Source organism: Nothoprocta perdicaria, unplaced genomic scaffold (assembly GCF_003342845.1).
Source record: "Nothoprocta perdicaria isolate Ctin4 unplaced genomic scaffold, notPer1 scaffold_94, whole genome shotgun sequence".
In the NCBI taxonomy this organism is placed as follows: Eukaryota; Metazoa; Chordata; class Aves; order Tinamiformes; family Tinamidae; genus Nothoprocta; species Nothoprocta perdicaria.
In genome coordinates, this window is record NW_020456243.1 from 769,379 (window position 1) to 783,728 (window position 14,350).

Here is a 14,350-nt window from a genome sequence, read left to right on the forward strand (position 1 = left end):
GAGAGGAGAGGAGAGGAGAGGAGAGGAGAGGAGAGGAGAGGAGAGGAGGAGCTGCAACACAGACTTGCCTTCTAACGTGTGGATGTTGAAGAGCGTGTTTGGACTCAACGCAGGGGCAGAGTCCCATGTCCCAAGCAGCAGTGTCGTGCGTTCGCCTCCTGATTTATCGTGGTGCAAGCGAGGGGTAAGAGGAAGGCTCACTAGCGCCGGTTCATGAAGGGTCAAACTGCCGCCAAGTTAATCCCCTGATTTATTAGGGAACCCGTCTTCCTTCTCCCCTCACATAGCTGCCTAGGCAAGAGCAGCAGCAGAACAAGTAACACATCATAGATTCATAGGCTCACACTGTCATTTCATGAACAGCAAAGCAAGGACCAAATGCAAAAAAATAAACTGGCTCCAAGTTTCTGATTTATACTGTTTTCTCGGAGCCTTTTTGCCAAGCAGCTAGTATTTTGTGCCAATTGCTATTACAGAAAAGCCTTCTTTGGTAGGCATAATGAATGGATACTGCTCAGTTTATTTTAAAATAAAATCTCTCCCCACAGCTTATATAGGTTGTCAGGGAGAGAGAAAAGGTTGAGCTTTGTTTTTGTTTGGTTTTATTATTTTTATTTTTATTCTGGACTGTGTAAGTACATTTGGGGGAGCCTGCATTATGTGTGCAAAAACATAACAGATGAATTCTATTAATGGATGTAACATGTGGCTGGGTTCAAGCTAGAGTGTCATTTGAATATAGAAGTCAAAGCCAATTTATTGTAACATATTTTTCTTTTCAAAATATTTTAAGAAAGACAAAAAAGTTTGCGCAACATCTTGGCAAGCAGGTCTATTGAGAGGAGGTATTTTCTATCTTGCAGCTAACATAAGGGCTGAAAAATGTGGCAATGCCGAGAAATCCTGGATTCCTTCTGGAACTGAAAGAAAGTGTAGAGGATATAATTGTGTAAGAGCCCAATAAATTTTCAAGGGTGGATTTGTAACACTGCCTTGGGGGCTGCAGGTGGCTCCAGAATAAAGTTACATTTTTGATTTCATGAAGAGATGTCAAATACTTTATCTATCTAGCTACGCACTCGTGCAGCCTCCACTAAAAACCTTGGAATTATTATACCATAACATTCATTGTGTTCCTCCCATGCCAGATGGTATAAAGATAAGTTGGATTAGTTTGACATTTTTATGTTATTTAGTGTGTGTGGGGGGGGGTGGTTATTTGGGTGCTGAATGCAGTAAGCAAAAGCTAAGACATAAAAATGAGCTTGCATTGAGTTTCACAGTGGTGAGCAGTAGTGGGTCTTCAGGGAGTGGGTGGGTTTGGGTTTCCCAGTCGTTATTTTATTGCTGATGAGTCCTTTTTTTTTTCCCCTGGATGACATGGAAGGCTGTGCCTGTGGGGCAGAGCTTTACCCACTTAGTAGATCAGATCCTGGAACTACACCTGACTTACTGAAAAAGATGCAACACCAAACCACAGCTTTGGTGGATTTGTGTGTTGTAGAACACCTATGTTGCTGGATAGAAGGTCATGCAAAATAAGGTCATTTGGTTCCTAGAGTAAGTTGCAACAAAGTGCAGTCACAAATCTGATATTTCTCACAACTGCTATGAAGTTACCATTGCCTTCTATTTGCTTCAGAGCTATGCAGCTAAGGAATACTTCACTACGAAGTGATTAAGAATAGTTTGAAGATTCATGTGTGGTAGCAGAGGGATTAAGAAGGTTCTTTCCCTCCTTCGGCAGAGGTCCAAGTATCAAACACTGATGGAAGAAGTAGAGATAAAACATATTGTTGCCAACAGAAACCATATGTAAAAGAAAATGAGCCCATGTTCATTGTCATCTTGTAGCTCATAGCCTGGAGTTGCTAAGTCTTTCCCCACTACCTCCTGAGCCTCCTTTTTGCCATCCCTTGCTCATGAAGCTGCACACTGTGAAGAGGAAGGAGATTTAGACTGGTAGCAAGAGCCGGGTAGCACCCAAAACCCACTTCAAAGCCCTTGCCAGTTACATATTTTTATTACCAAAAAAGTTGCTAACCTCTAAGCCTATTCAGTCCTGCAGCCAAAGAGAGAGCATTTCAGCTCCAGGGCATACCACATCTCTCGGAAATCGCTCCTTTGAGGGAGGTGAAGGGACAAATGAAAACAGCATCACTCACTCCACTGTAAAATAACAAATTACCACTTCTGTATTTTCTAACAATGGATGTCACTTCTAGCAATGACTCTGTATAAAAACTCCTGTTGCTGCTCACCAGATGGTAAGAACCATAGAGGCAAACTCTGTTCCCCTCAAACAAACTGCCATATAGCCTAAGGGAAGTTTCCTGAAAGATCCCATGGCAGCCCAGTTACTTCCCAAGCTCCTGGTACAACATTGAGGTTTTCCACCAGAACCACTTTGCAAGTGTTCATATTCTTCCATAGGCGATAAAGTTACTCAATCCTCTTCTTATTTTATCCAGGCCTTCGTATCAATCACACATCCTGGGAGCGTGTGTCCTGTGTCCTGTGCTTGAGCTAATTGCATAAAAAGGATTGTTTCATTTTCTTGATGCTTATTATTATTTTCAGCCTCACGAGCCATTTCTTCTGTTTCAGGATCAACACTCTGTGGTAGGCCAGGGAGCTGGCCCCACTCCAAGTTCCAGTTCTTGCTCAAATCCAAACACTGGAAGTGGTTACATGAACTCATCCCAGCAATCAATGTTGAATCAGCAACTGATGGAAAAGAAACAGGCTCTGCAACGGCAAATGATGGAGCAAAAACAACTCCTTCTACAGCAACAGATGTTAGCAGAAGCAGTAAGTTTTCTAATTCCGTATTTTGCATGATTTTCATAGAAACACCAGAAGGGAACGTTAAGATGGGGAGAAATCTCCCCAGATTTGTAGGGCATTTTAGCAATGCCTAGACCTTCCAGAGTTCTCCTTATATTTTTTCAGCACTTTGTTGAACCTTCTTGAAATCTCGTTCAGCTTACATGACACAAGGAAAGCATCTCATCTACTGTGGTGTTGTTATGAGAAGAGTCTAGCCACACATACACTTACTTCTAGTCATGAGTCTTTCCCATGGTGTTCCTTGTAAGGTACAGACCAAGGCACACTAGCACACTACTCTGCCACAGTTTTGACCACAGAGGAAATCTGACTTCCAGGTTCTGTGTTGCTAGGACTGCATAATCGAGCAGATTCCTCCTCTGTGAGATTAAAGTCAACTTCTGGATAATGTCACGATGGGATCTTCTGGAGTCTGGCCTTTATTTGCTTTGGAGAAGAGGGGAGAGGCAGTGACAAGATGTATGGAGGTTTTCAGAATGAAAGTCTTTAATGAAGAGGTCTCTTTGGGAGATTATTTACCTAATAGCTTCCGGATAGAAGTGAATAACTAAATTCAGACTTTTCAGTGTGAAATACAAGTATGTTGCAATAAGGGGGTGAAGCCTGCACAGTAATTACACAGAATCACAGGATGGTTGAAGTTGGAAGGGACCTCTAGATGTCATCCAGTCCAACCCCCCTGCTCCTGCAGGGACACCTAGAGCACGGAGCACAGGGTGGCAGCCAGGTGGGTTTGGAAGATCTCTGGAGAAGGAGACTCCACAACCTCCCTGGGCAGCCTGTTCCAGGGCTCTGGCACACTCAAATTAAAGAAGTTCTTCCTCACATGGAGATGGAACTGCTTATGTTTTAACTTACCCCCGTTGCCCCTTGTCGTGTCACTGGCCACCACTGAGAAGAGTCTGGCCACTTCCTCCCTACATTCTCCCCTCAGGTATTTGTACATATTGGTGAGATCCCCTCTCAACCTTCCCTTCTCCAGGCTAAACAGGCCCAGCTCATTCAGTCTTTCCTTGTACGATAGATGCTCCAGTCCCTTAATCATCTTTGTTGTTTTGTAGTTGTGCCTTGTTGTAATTGTGCAGTAAGCCCAGTTCTGGGAGGCATGTGCACACCAGGAGTGACTTATCAATGAGTGAAGCAATCCAGCCCATACTTGCACTTTCCTGTCATGGGCCAAGCACCCTGAGCAGTCACTGTTACTGGTGAGCAGTAATTCTTCAGACACACAGAGTCATCATCTGTAGGAACAGGGGAAGTTTCACCCCACACAGATACTGATGAGGGGTTTGCCACTGACTCCAGTGACTTAAATTTCAAGGTTTTCATGAAGATAAGGCTGTTAGATTTTGATTCAAGGACTACATTTTTTGTCTTCCCTTCACTAGAAATATGGCCAGATAGTAGCTGTCTTCTCAGATCTCTTTTCCCACTGGTCTCTTCCCCAGGAGTCATTGCTAAACCCTTTCTGTGGCAGCTCCTCCACTGCAGAAGGAAGGAGAGAGGGAGGAGATGGGGATGGCTGGGACAAAGCACATGTAGTTGAATTCCCCTTTGCCAGCTGTGCACATTGACACAACAAGAGGTTAACATGCATGAAATGGCTGCTAACTGCTAACACAGCCAAAGGGCAGGTGTGGACCTTGCTGGCCACACCTGCAACCCTGCAGTCCTGGTTGCTTCCCCAGCTGCGTCCCAGTGTGTGTTAGGATTGTGCCTGTATATTTGCTGAACAGCACTGCTCCCTGTCTTCCTCAGAAAGCAAACCCTGGGTGTGAGGAGCCATCAGACTCCTCTGCGTGGCTGATTAGCAAGCACAGACATCAGAGTGCACTTTCTGCTGCAGTTGAGATATGTCCAGTATCCTCAAGGGCTGATCAAGCTCTCAGTGATTTTAGAAAAGTGACTAAGTCACTGGAAAAGTCTCTGGACTCCAACACAATATAACCAACAGATTGCCATGCAGTCTTCAGTGCATGTGGCACCGATTCACAGAGGCCACTGAAGTCTCCTCCTATGGACTAGATAGGGTGAAAGGAAAGGACCTCAACTCTGTACATTCTGAAAAACACAACACACAGACAAAACACAGGGCCAGGAAAGCATTAAAGAAAAGCAAATTAATGTATTTTTGCTCTAATCATCTAGGAGAAAATTACTCCACAAGATCAGCTAAACAGACACTTGACACGACCACCACCAGATTATAAAGACCAAAGAAGGAATGTGGTCAACATGCAACAAACAAACCAATATTCTGGTAAGTGTCCATGTCCTAAATGAAACTGCATTCCTTCTTTCTAGGTGGGAGATGTTCCAGAAGAGCCAGACATTCAGGGCTCCTCTGATAACAAAGGCTTGATTTGCTGTGCATCCATTTAAATCAATGCAGAGGGATTTTAAGTAAAATTCACTTTAAAGTGAGTTTAAAATGCTTACATTCTGCCTGGGAAGTTTTTGCTTTTGTAAATAATGGTGCAAGAAAGAAACATAGAATGTTCCTTGGTGACTTCCAAGCCTCCTGGAAACATTCCCAAAGGACTTTGGGATTCTTCTCCCTCCTCTAGCTGCTGCTCTCCTGTGCTATGTACATTACTGCCCTGCCACCACTGGGAAATGCTGATACATGATTTGGGGAACCAGCTGGCAGTTCTTTGAGGCTAACGCTGCACATGCCAGGCAGCAAGGGGATGTAACAGCATGGTCCATGTTCCCCGGGCATGGGGAGGGAGCGGGGCAGCACCTGCCCATTCCGGGGCCTGGGGCAGATGTGCATCCAAACACTCGATAGAGGCTGCATGAGCAGGCAGCCTCTCGCCATGCAGGTGTTTCTCACAGGTACCTACATGGTACCTGTTGCTTCAGAGACTGAGAAACATGCTTCGAATGGCAGCTCACGTGTGCTGTCCTGCATGAGGACCCTCATCCTGATTGCTAGGCAGCCTGCAAAATATCATCACTGTGATACTCCGAGCTTTCAGTTTTTCAGTGTCACAGTGCAGCTTCAGTGCAGCTCTAGAAGCATTTAAAAGGAGCAGTCCTTGGGGGAAAAGTTCCTGTTTTAGGCTGGAACTGGCAGGGCAGATAATTCCTGACCCTCCAGGACAAGCCCTGTGTTGGAGCCCCAGATCCCTCCCCTCCTTGCAGAGCCCAGTTTGGGGAGAACAGAGTTGCCTTCTTGGCTGTTTGCCCTTCTGGTTATCTGCAAGCTACTCTGCAAGCAAAAACAGAGCAAGGAAAAGATGCTGGGGAAAAGGTGGGATGCTGCAAATACTGCAGAGTATCTGCATATTTAAATATAAAAAGAGTCCTTTGCCTTCCAGTGATTGTGGTATGCAATGCAGTGAGAAAAAAAAGAAGTTGGGATTTGTTTTTTTTCCTAACTGCCTTATCCGAGGAGCTGAGTTTTTCCTGCCCCGCTACTCCCTGTAGCAAATCTTCTCCAGCTCTTCTGTTTCTGAGGGGCTCCCAAACGCAGCTTGCTCCTCCATGCCTGCTCTGGGCATCCTGCTGAGCCCACACTTGCACCCAGGGTGGCCACGGCCTCTCGTGGGCAGTGCCCCCGCGCTGCTTCGCCTCCTCCAAGCCCTGCAGCGAGGAGCTTGTCACAGTTTGGAGGCTGCTGCTCTCTGATGGGTCTCAGTGCTCATCACCTTCAGGGGATCTGCATAAACATCAGCGATGCCAGCTGAGTAACATGTGCTGAGGGCCATGCCAGAGGACAGAAAGCCAGTTTGTTGGCTTGGTACCTCCTGTGATAATTAAAATATATGGTTTGACGACTGGCAGTTTTGGGAAATCCCGTGATTTGGTGCGTGATTTAAAGATTGATTCCTGGAATCAAATGATTAACTGAGATTCTTGGCTTGTACTTAAGAACAAGGCATTTCTAGTCAGACAGAGAAGGTGGCAATGTGACTAGACCACATCTGTGCAAGGCTCCAAAACAAGTGGACAGGCAATGTTATGTTGCTGCTATTGATGCTCTAAATCTGATGGACTCTCTGCCAATGTCCTGCTATTTGGAGCCCCATCTCCTGCATTTGAAGCACATGGGGCCGGCAATACTGCCCCATTCAAATCTCAAGCCCCCACTGAGAGTGAGCCCAGGGAGAAGAGCAGCTTTTCGGGCTAGCCAGGGAGAAAGGGCTGCTCTGGGAGCCAGCAGCGAAATCACCAGATGGAGCAATTAGGAAACTCTTGCATAAGGGAGTAACAGCAGGGAATCTGTTCCCTTTTTCTGGGAACAGCTCTGCTTGGGTCAGGGAAGAAGACAGAAAAAGTTAAATAAAACATCACAGGGGCCTGGAAACACATGGTTAAACACTTCATTCCTGTGTGCTTTTCCCCGTAGTGCCGTGTTGCAGCAATAAGCCCTTGAGAGGGTGGCAGGTGAATGGGGCAGTAAGGGCGTTGCTCAGAATCGCCGCAGCCCGCGGTGTCCCGCTGCCGCACGGAAGACATTCCTTCCCATCTGGAAGAAATCAGAACGGAAAATATTTGTGTTAAAAATAGAAGGATAAAAATAGCAGTACAAAGAAAGAGGAAACTTTGTCTTTTGCACAATACTTTCAACCCACGTCCTGACTGGTTGTGCTCGTTGAAGAGCACTTGCACAAGCAGAGAGCTGCAGCCCCCCGGGCTGCTTGGCCCTGTCACCCTGGGGACAGCACCAAGGGAAGCTCCTCCACAAAGGCACAGCTCGGCTGGGTGAGCTCCGCTGCAGAGAGAGACCGAGTTCTCCCCCGGATTGCTCTTGCTGGCCTTTTGAAATGCCACGGAAACCCTAGCAGCAAAGCCAGAGATGAGGTTACCTCTGACATCTGCTCATGCTGATTTTCCCCTTTTCCTTTCCAAAGCTAAATACAGCAAGGTATCTCCCGGCCTATTGCACGTTCAGAGGGAAAACCAGGTGGGCCCTTCACAACATCTCCCGTCTCAGGGACTGCCCAACTCTGGCACTGAATTTAAATGCTTAAATTAGGTTCGTCTCACTAGATTATAGTTAAGTGTCTTCCGATTGGAGTAATTTTCTGGATGAGCCTGTCTTCCAAGGTAAAACCAGCTTCTTAATTCAGGTATCTATGTCTAACTGATTTGGAATCTGATTTGGAAGCAACTTCACTTCTGGGGTCACTCTCAGGGTTAATAACAACTTGGGAAGATATTTTTAATAATTTGGATTAAAAGGAATTCTGTGCATCCATGTTGAGTGGATGTATAAATGCATAAGAAATAATTCAGAAAAGGTAGAAATACATATTTTTTTCTTCATTCTGAGGTAAGAGCTAAAGGCTTTATGTGATCGTTATGGTGAAATTCCAACAAGAATAGTATATTAAACAGCTGCTACTAAACATAGACTTTTTAAATATGTATGCGCATGATTTGTGTTCAAGAGTTTTCAAAGAACAGGCCAAGACGTTCTCCAAATTGTTAATATGTAAGAGGTTTTTTTTAGTGATGAAACTGCAAGGAGGAAAGCTAATGCCATGACAAAAATTCAAAAAGTAGGCAGGTAATTGCAGCCCTAATGACCTAACACTGAGCTCAGCAAAAGCACCTAGGAGCTGTTACGCCCTGGTTAATAAAGAATGAAGGAAGAGGCTACAATTAATGTCAGACAAAAGGGCTGATGAAAAACACACCTATTCAAAATAACATCATATTTTTTTTTTAATGAAGCCACATCTTTGGCTGATAAAGGTAATAATTATTCAAGTAACGGTCCTTAAGGCATCTGACTTCCTCCCATAAGATCTTTTTATTAAGCAGAGTGATAGAACAAACGTGGCACACAGAGAAACGGCTGAGAGGTCTCCAGACATCCCTGCAAATACAGTGGATGATTATGACCAAAAGCAAACACAGTCTGAGGTAGGGAAGGCCGAACAAGAGAAAAAAGAGCTTGTTTTATATCCATGCTGGGATTGTGCAATAGCTGTTTAAGAAACTGTGACTAGCTGTGATGTGCAACCTGTAACTCCAATGCTGAAAATTGGGCAAGTTTACGAAGAGCTATAAGACTGATTGAAGGACTGGAAAGAAATGCTGTAAATGAGATCAGTGTTTTCAGAGGTCACAGCCTTAGTCAGAATCGTTAACTACTTGCACAGTAAGTAGAAAACAACGATGGACCAACTAGTAAAAATAATCAAGCAGGCTAACAGATAATAAGATTTGCTGATGAAGTCAGAGCTAGACAAATTCAGCCTAGACGTTGTATGTAAGAAGGATCAAACAGTGCCCATGTGCAACAACTGCTAGTAGCTGATGTGCAGGAAACACCAAGCTCCAGGGTTGTACGTAGTTATTCTCCCACCGGAGGCCTCTGGGAAAGGATCGGGAATTGCTGAAAAGTGGTGGTATCTTTGCTGTAACCCATGTGATAATTTTGCCCACACTTACAGAATAGTGTCAGCAATTTGTCCTCCTGTTTAACACTTGGTGCTGTTTTCTCCTTTCCAGGAGGTTCCCCTGCTGTGAGCATGAGCTCCAACATGTCCTTATCAAACCCCATTTCTACTCATAGCATCATGCCCCAGAGCTCCAGCCTCATGTCCACCGCTGCTGGGACACGAATGCCTTCTGTTCCCACAGCTCGGGGCATGGGCTGCTACGGGAGCCCTCCTTGCAACCAACCAAGCACCTACAACGTGACGACTTCAGGAATGAACCAAATGCAGCCCCACAGAAACCAAAACCAAGTCCTGCCCAGCCAGAATAACCCCATGATGTCTCGACAGCAAACCATGACGCAGGGGAGCAACGTGGCAGCTTTCGGGACTGGCTCGGTGGTCAACTCCCAGCAAGTTAGGCCCACTTTGAACCATGGAGCCACAGGCATCCCCACACAAAGACCGGCCAACGTGATGATCACGGCTGCTGCCACTGCTCAGAACTGGGCCCCGCCGGAGGCTGCAGTGAAGCAGCAGGACACGCTGAAGCCCGCGGGGGTCCGTTTCCCCACGGGCACGCCGTACCCCGGCCAGGCTTTGCAGCGCACCGTAGGCAACAACCAGCATTTTCCTCAGCGCGCACTGGCACCTCCCAATCAACTAACCACAGGAGCTCAAATGAGGCCTCCTCTGAACCAAATGCACCAGACTCTGAATGGACAATCTGCTGGTTCCCTACGAGGTCTAAGCATAAGACCTAACCAGCTAAGAGGACAAACTGTGCCTGCCTTGAATCAGCCAGGAGCAAATATGACACCTCCATCCTCTCTGCCTTCAACCAGTTTCACATCCACTAACCAAAACTCTCGGGCTTACCAAGGAGCTGACCATGGTAATGACCTCGGGTTTGACTTTCTGAACCAGCAAGGTGACAGTATAGGGCCTGCGCTCAACAGTGACTCAGATTTTATAGATTCTTTACTGAAAACGGAACCTGGTAATGATGACTGGATGAAAGACATCAACCTTGATGAAATTTTGGGGAACCACTCATAAGTGACAGTACCAAGGGTGAAACAGATAAAGAGGCAGTAAGGACATTATATTTCTCTTTAAATGCCAACAGTCTGCTTTATTAATTTACACTCCAGTAACTGGGCTGTCCTTTAAAACACCCCATAAAGCTATTTCCCCATTTGAAGAGTTGCTCTGAGAACAAAATTGAAGTCTCTCCCAATGAAACAATAGTGTAAATGACAGTCATACCTGTCACAAAGGAGTGAGAATGTGTGAAGGGTCTGTTCCTCACACAGGTGCCCAGCACATTGCAAATGCATCGGCTCTTCTCGTGAGGGGCTGTGTGCAAACGCATGCAGCTTCCCACACATGCAAGACCCGGCGAGTGGTATGGGTTGTGAACCACCATTTTTCTCAGGACCAAGTGGTCCAGAGCTCTTCAGTCATTGTGTTCACAGCCCTTGACTGCTTTGGGACTCAGTCCTGACAGGATCAGACCGTGTGTATATCTCAGTGTATTAGAAAAACTGTTTACTTCTGTGTAGTACAAACTCTCACTTGCTTTTTTGTTGATTTTGTTTTTAACTCTCTTTATCTTGTAGCACACAAGAGGGTAAGTGGTTCCATCCAAGAAAAGAAGAAAATCAATTATGTGACAGACATCCAGTGTGTAACTTGGTGTACCCTAGTTTTTGCTTTTTTCCTTTTGTTAGTCCTTGCCACAAGTGACAGAGGAGGCTACTTTCTTGTCCACAGCACAATCACTCTGGGCATTGAGGGAAGCAGGAGATGAACTATTCCAAAGCTCAAGAGCTTCACTGCAGTAACTGTAAAGGACAATTTGAAAGAGAAAGCTGCTCAGAATTTGGCCCTCACAGACTACTTTTCCAAGCCAGCTTAGAGGAGGGCAAGTACATAAAGTACAAGCCAAAATAGCTATCCCCATTTTCATCTTAACCCATGGCACATGGCAAATAGCTCATCTTGGTCCTCTTCTATCAAACAGATTAATCCTTGCAGAAATGCCAGCACATCTTTATCTGGAGAGAGACTTCCATTCTGATCACACAGCATTTTGATTCTATTGCTCTCTCTTACCCTAGTGGAGAGTTGAAAGAGGTCTGATGATGGTCCAGATCCCCTGTGTGCTTCAGGCAGAGGATGGGAGTACTGCCACAGAAGGCAAGACAGAACAGTCATAAACACCTGCGTTACTCACAGTAGGAAGTTTTACTCAGTCATATCTGTACTTGTAAATGAAATAGTTTCTGGGAATATTCCTGGATGCTGGAACTCAGTCCTCTGTTCTGGGTTTGGGGACATCTTGGTTAACATTGCCTTGAGCATTTCTGTGTGTAGCTAAGGAGCTAACATGGGCCAAAGAGTATTGTCATAGATAGTTTGCAGCCAACTTGCCTTGGAGGTTAACAGAACAGAATAATAAGGATACAGGTTATTCCTCACCATTTGACCTCAGTGCCAGAAGAACAGTCTTATCCATATTAAATTCACTCATACAGATTTTGTCAGTAAGGCTCTTAGAAGGTGGACCTATGTCACCGCAAAGCAGCTGCTCAGTGAGTCTGACAGGCGCGTTCGTAGATGGGAACAGATCCTGCAAGTCAAAAGAAAATGCTGTTCTTTAAAATGATGTGGTGAGACACGTTTCACAACCTCCTCTGAATTAGCTGAGACTAGATGTGGCAAAGGAATACAAAGCCCACTTTCACATGCCTCGATGCCAAAAGGCATTGCTCTACCCAGTAGGAAGTGCTTTATTCGTCCTTGTTAGTGGTAGTGGAATGAGTAGACTACTTGACAATAGCCTCTATACTTTTCTGACCTATTTCTCAAGAGAGTTTTTAATAAGGCTTTTCCAGTCCTTTCACCCTGTCTTTTCTTGTGAGCACATTTTTCTTCCTGACGCTCCAAGAAGCATGGTCACATATGTATGGACACATACACAAGCACCATCATCTGCAGGAAAGGGTTAGCATGTACATTTGGCTAGATCCGCCAGTGGAGGTCAACTGAATCCATGGTGCTGTTCATTCCCAGACATGTTTTTCACAAGACAGATGAGCAAGCCCACAGAAGAGGCCCTTCTGCACCAGCTAAGATTGTTACATGCTCCTGCACTGATATAATGGTGGCTTAGCTGTCCAAAAAGCTCTCTCTTCCCCCAGTTTAGACTGGGGTACTTGTTCCTTTTGATACGCCAGTACCAATGAGGAAAGGAAAAAAAATCCAAGTCTTTAAAATGCTTTGCAGCTCAGGTCACTGCTCCCCTTCCCCCTCACCTAAGTATGGAGCGATATAGAAGCACCCTAACAAATGATTCCCCTATAAATTGTGCAAAAGTAGATCAAAATACTATCTACTTGAGCTTGAAGTGTAGGGAAGTTCAGCTCTTCTGTCTTGCAAACACAGGTACACACAGTCCATGAACAGGTCAGCATTGATTGCCTGAGATCTTGCATGGACAGACAACTGCTGTGTTACTATAACTGAGGCTCAGTTGGTCTCATCATGAGCAGTGAGCATTGAAGTCTGATATCTTCAGCAGCTACTCTCACAGGCCATTGAAAAAGCCACAACTGTTTTCTGTACTAAGACCAGATTGTTTTTGAGTGTCCAGACCCTCAAATGATGTAAAAAATTTGTTCAGCTAAGCTGGTCCCAAGACTTCAAGATACCAGTCACTGCTGGATTCAATGCTGAGCTTTGTTCCATTGGCCTCAGCCTGCAGTGGACAAAGCATTGGGATCATAAATTAATTCTGTTTCAAGTAAATGCAACAACATAAAGGCCATCTGTAGTCCTGTAAAGATATACCTGATGCATTTGAAATCGTGACCTTGTGAAAGACTCTTGCAACTAAAACTTGAATCCAGTATCCTTTCTTCAGAACACTTACATCTTAACAAATTGTCTTTTTTTTTTCTCTTTCTTTTGCAATGGCTAAGTGCACTACCCTTATAGTCTATTTTTCAGCATGACCGGGCACTCTTCGCAGTATTGGGTTGTAAATATAAAGAATTATTTGTTTTGTAAACTTTTGTAAAAAAAAAAAACAAAAATAATAATATTTTGGTAGGAATAATAAAAATCATATTATTTGGGTTATATTTATACATATGTGAAATAAATATACTATCAAAAAGTTGTATTTTATACAAAAAGTCAGTGGTTACCTTTTGTATTCTATATACAAAATTTTGTATGATATGATTGTTTATTTTTATCTGCAGACTTCAACTTTGGATTTTGGGGACGGGCAGAATGGGATTGTTGTTAAATGGTGGGGCCTGACCCCAAGCTCACTGAAACCAATGGAGTCTTTCCATTGCCTTCACAGGGCTTTGAATCAAGCCTTTAAATCAGCTTCAGATATGTTTAAAATCTGAAGCTATCTGGAAACCTCAACATGAAAACATTCCAGGTTTCAATTTTTTTCCCTGAAAAAGGCTATTATTATTATTATTATTATTGTTATTATTATTGTAACTCTGGGGAGGCAGGTGGGACCTATGTAACTGTCATGTCCTTGTTGCATGTATGTCTGCTTTATATTTTCCTCATATTATAAACCAGTGTTTCTCTATACAGACTGAAAGGAAAAGTTGCTGTACAGAAATGTTTGTGTTTATGCATTTTTACATGTGGCTGTATATACCTCCTAGTACTATGCAGTGTCACTTATTTGACTCCATTTATTTTTCACCTAAACATGAATAGTATGTTTTTCAGTAGCTATCCAAACTCTGCCAAGTAAAACAATCAAAATTATCCCAAGTGTCTTTTTTTTTCCTTAATATGAACTGTATAATTAATGCCTCCTTAGTGAAGTGCTTGTTTATTTGAGTTAATTAAAATTGCAGTGCTATTTTGGGAGGACGTGAAGAGAACGTGCATCTGACAGCTCTTGGGAGCCCAGTCTCCTTCTCTGTAAGTAAGCTGGGGGTTTCTCTTGACTGAAGCAGAAGTTTCATCCCCAGTGAGTGTTTGCAAGTAACACACAAGTATTTTAGGTCACGGTGAATTGGCTAGTATGGTCTTATAGCACAGCAAGTTACTTAAAGCCT

At 44.3% G+C, this 14,350-nt stretch overlaps 1 protein-coding gene across 1 annotated transcript in view; it reads left to right on the forward strand.

Moving 5' to 3' along the window:
- The window catches only part of MAML2 (mastermind like transcriptional coactivator 2), a 205,237-nt gene extending 194,567 nt beyond the window's left edge, over window positions 1-10,670 (forward strand). Inside the window, exons 4-6 of the mRNA XM_026052952.1 lie at window positions 2,608-2,811; window positions 4,999-5,110; window positions 9,319-10,670. Of these exons, the coding sequence (XP_025908737.1) occupies window positions 2,608-2,811; window positions 4,999-5,110; window positions 9,319-10,304 (1,302 nt within the window). The 3' untranslated portion in view covers window positions 10,305-10,670. The remainder of the gene's footprint in view (window positions 1-2,607; window positions 2,812-4,998; window positions 5,111-9,318) is intronic.
- Window positions 10,671-14,350: the final 3,680 nt, after the last annotated feature.